Source organism: Andrographis paniculata, unplaced genomic scaffold, assembly GCF_009805555.1.
Source record: "Andrographis paniculata isolate CXL003 unplaced genomic scaffold, ASM980555v1 Contig46END, whole genome shotgun sequence".
Classification (NCBI taxonomy): domain Eukaryota; kingdom Viridiplantae; phylum Streptophyta; class Magnoliopsida; order Lamiales; family Acanthaceae; genus Andrographis; species Andrographis paniculata.
The window spans coordinates 758,681-762,261 of record NW_026137580.1 but is presented as its reverse complement, the minus strand read 5'-3'; the positions used below and the strand labels follow the sequence as shown (position 1 = coordinate 762,261).

General features: G+C 32.8%; 1 protein-coding gene across 3 annotated transcripts; it reads right to left on the bottom strand.

The window, feature by feature from the left end:
* Positions 1 to 370: 370 nt before the first annotated feature.
* Positions 371 to 3,381, bottom strand: LOC127252650 (putative anthocyanidin reductase). Of its 3 annotated transcripts, none has more exons than XM_051276925.1 (5): positions 3,164 to 3,381; positions 2,874 to 3,040; positions 1,819 to 2,052; positions 788 to 1,167; positions 371 to 707 (listed from the first exon to the last, which is right to left on the bottom strand). In XM_051276925.1, the coding sequence occupies exons 1-5, from the start codon at positions 3,288 to 3,290 to the stop codon at positions 533 to 535; spliced, it is 1,083 nt and encodes a 360-aa protein (XP_051132882.1). In that variant the 5' UTR covers positions 3,291 to 3,381; the 3' UTR covers positions 371 to 532. The 3 variants fall into 3 exon arrangements, with proteins under 3 accessions (XP_051132882.1, XP_051132883.1, XP_051132884.1); XM_051276926.1 differs by having other exon boundaries at positions 2,874 to 3,076; positions 3,164 to 3,301; XM_051276927.1 differs by having other exon boundaries at positions 2,874 to 3,050; positions 3,164 to 3,298.
* Between the last annotated feature and the right edge of the window lie 200 nt (positions 3,382 to 3,581).

Below are 3,581 nucleotides of genomic sequence, written 5' to 3'. Positions count from 1 at the left end.
GAAATAATTGTATAACGTGATATAAATGAATATTGATGTGATATTTTAAAAAATTAATTTTTAGTATAATATAAAAAATAAAAAATAAATATTTGATTTGATTTTTTGAAAGGAAAAATTAAGTGAATAGTTAAAATCTTTACCAATCCTCCAAACAAACACACATCATACCTTGGGAAATGATTTTGTAACAAATATCCATAATTATTGCGATTTTTTCTAGTAATAGTGAATTATATACAGTGACACACTGAGAGTAAGGATAACTCTAATCAGCACATAGTAAATCAAGTAGTAAAGAATTCTCATCTAGAGGCTATAATTTGGATCTGACAATACAAAATACTAATCAATATAAAACATGTGCCGATTAAATTTCAATCATAACACTGAAAAATAATTGCTTATATACCAAGAATTGTATTGTATGCATATGAATTAATTAACCTTGTTTGACAATAGCACCAAGTTTTTTATTTTACCCACACATGGACACAGTTACGCTGCCAAAGAGATGACTCAACCATTTGAACTAAACATTTTCAACATTTTCAACGGCAACAGCGCCGAGTTGAACATTCCTAGAGATGGCGCAACTGACGGAATCATCCAAAACCGTTTCCCAGCCATGTGCGTATTTGAAGCCCTCATCGAGAAGCAGAGTAGATCCCCACTTAGTTCCATACTCACGGCCCCCTTCCAAATGCCTTCAATTCAATTCATTCATTCATTAGCATTTGAATTAGCATTTGAATTTGAATTTGAATTCATAAGGCTAACAACTTACCCGTTCCTCACGTTGAATTCAGGATACTTGTTGTGGTAGTATTTAGCAATCTCCGTAATTGAGATGTAACCGTTGGCGCACAAAAATCGACCTTTCATGGAAGCCTGGTTCAAGCAGAAGATGTGGGCATTGACCACATCCTCAATGTGGACTATGGGGATCTTCGCGAGCAGCTCTTCCATGAACTTGAGGAAGGTGATAAACACTTCATCGTTGGTGAGTTGCGCCAATAGCGTGTTCATGCTTCCCGACAAATGTGGTTGAAGCGTATCTCCATCCCCGCCTACGAGACCACAGGCAAGCGTTACCACCTCCATGCCGCTGTCGCCCAAGCTGCCCAGGAGCTCCTTTTCCGCCAATGTTTTTGCCATAGTGTAATCCTATATATATATATATATATATATTGATTAAAGTTAATGATCGAATAACAAATAAAAAACGTAAACAATATATAAATTTACGTAGTTCACCAACAACATGTTGGCTACGTTCACAAGAAGAAACAAAAAACAAATTTATTGAGGATGAAAATGTTACATATGTATTTCTATTTATCTCTAAGTCTATTCAAATAAACTAAGGGTGTGTTTGTTTGAGAGTTTGAATTTTGAGTTGAAATTTAAGTAATAATAGTTGTATAATGTGATATAAATAGACGTTGATATGATATTTTGAATATAAAATTAATTTTTAATATAATATAAAAAGTAAAAAATAGATGTTTAATTTAATATTTTCAAAAAAAAATAAATTAATGAATAATAAAATTTTGGCAAAATCCTACAAACAAAGACAACCTAAGAGAATACATTAGATACTCAACCCAATGCAAACTCAAAAGTCCAATAATACATACAGCGAGGCCAGGGGCCACTCTGCACCCGGGCAAGAGGGACTTCGCCCCATTCACCCAATTCACCCAATTCGATCAGAGACAAACTAGATTTAAGGCATATCAAACATATATATATATTGAAATTATCACAGAAAGAAATGAAATGAAATGAAATGTAAAATTAATTGTTACCCACCAGAGTAAATTCCATTCCATGGGGAATGGAGTGCAGAATGTTGTTAGCAGTTGGTGTCCAACAGCTTTCATCCATTACATCCTTGAACTCGTGACTCCCGTCGTCCTTGGACCGAATCGGTGAAGCAGCCATTACCGAGGCCGTGTAGATGAGTCGTCTCACCGTTCCGGACCTGATGCAAGCCTTTGCGATGCTACGAACAGCATCGACCGTAGCATCCACTCTGTTCTTGTGCTGTTTCCAATTGTTCGTAAATTAATTAATGAATTATAATGTGTTCTTTTTTAATTATTATTTTATTTTTATTAAATAGGAGTTTGATTGTAATAATATATAAGAAAATAAATATATTTTTACAAAAATAACAATAGTTATATATCAAAAATTAAAATTAAATTGTAAAAGAATATAGGTTTGTATGGTCATTTGTCAAATATACAAACAGCTTCAACTTCTTATCTTTTTATTTACTATTTTCGTTTGTCTTACATAATTATATATTTTAATACCATTTTTAAATTTATAATTATTTTTACTATACATTTGGAGTACACAAATAAGGCCACAAATAGAGTGTTGAGCTAATGTGTGCCATTACTCCTCATCTGCATATAAGTATAAATAGATACCAACGAGCCGGATTGATCTCAATATAAAGTTACATTAACTCAGTGTTTTTTACATTCCCATTAAATAGTTTTATTTTTTTTATTAGGTGGGAATTTTCGCTATCCGAAAGTACGTACCGAATAAATTTTCGGATGAACCAAATACTCTATAAATAAAGTCCGATAAAGACAAATTACACTAGAACGTCAGAGTTTAAACTCATAAACTCAAAATCACAAAATTACTCACACAACTAAATAGTTTTATTTGAGTCTACCTAATTACTAATTACTAATTTATTTTTATTTTTATTTACTCAAATGTCACCTCGCACTTCACTTTTAATTCCACAAGTTCTATTTGTCCAAAGCCCATTAAAGCTCAGTAGTCAGCAATACATATTAACAATTTAATCAAACTGTATCTACATAGGTACCGGTACGTACCTTCTGACCTTGAGTGTGGAGCAGTGGCGTGGCAACGTGGAACACGAAGTTGCAGCCCTGAATGGCGGCCTCGAATTCCTCTGCCCGGTACACGTCAGCCTTGAATAGCTTCAGCCTTGTCTCTGCCCCCTCAAACCTCTTTAACATCTCAACCTTCCACTCATCATCTACCATATACTTAGATCAATCCAAAATTAGCCTTTCTGCCACCCAATTTATATATGTATAAAATCAAGAAAAGACAATATCATGAATATTTATTAACTTAAATATGATATAGATAAGAGTACCCAAATTCCTTAGGGTTGCATGAACGGTAAAGCCTTGGCTCAAAAGCTTCTTCACCAGAGAAGAAGCTATGTAACCGCCGCCTCCCGTCACGCAAACTTTGCTACCGCTACAGTACTTCTCACTCATCTCTCTCTATTTCTATTACACTTGTTGATGGACACACAGATAGATAGATAAATAGATAGATAGCTAAATATGAAAGATGGGTGTTTATGTGTGTTTGTTTGCGGACTTGGATTTTGAGTAGATTTAAATAGTAAAATTTTTAACTTTTGATTATTGTATAATGTGATATAAAATTAATTTTTTAGTATAATATAATAAATAAAAATAAATATTTAATTTGATATTTTTTAAAGAAAAAAAAATAAGAAGAATAATGTATTTAAAATCAATCTCCAAATAAACATTAATTAA

Excerpts from the sequence above, each read along its gene's own strand:
- LOC127252650 (XM_051276925.1), bottom strand. The coding sequence starts at position 3,290 with ATGAGTGAGAAGTACTGTAGCGGTAGCAAAGTTTGCGTGACGGGAGGC. Across the intron at positions 3,041-3,163 it reads TGCAACCCTAAGGAATTTGG|ATGATGAGTGGAAGGTTGAG; the intron begins GTACTCTTATCT and ends AGTATATGGTAG. Across the intron at positions 2,053-2,873 it reads TCCACACTCAAGGTCAGAAG|CACAAGAACAGAGTGGATGC; the intron begins GTACGTACCGGT and ends AATTGGAAACAG.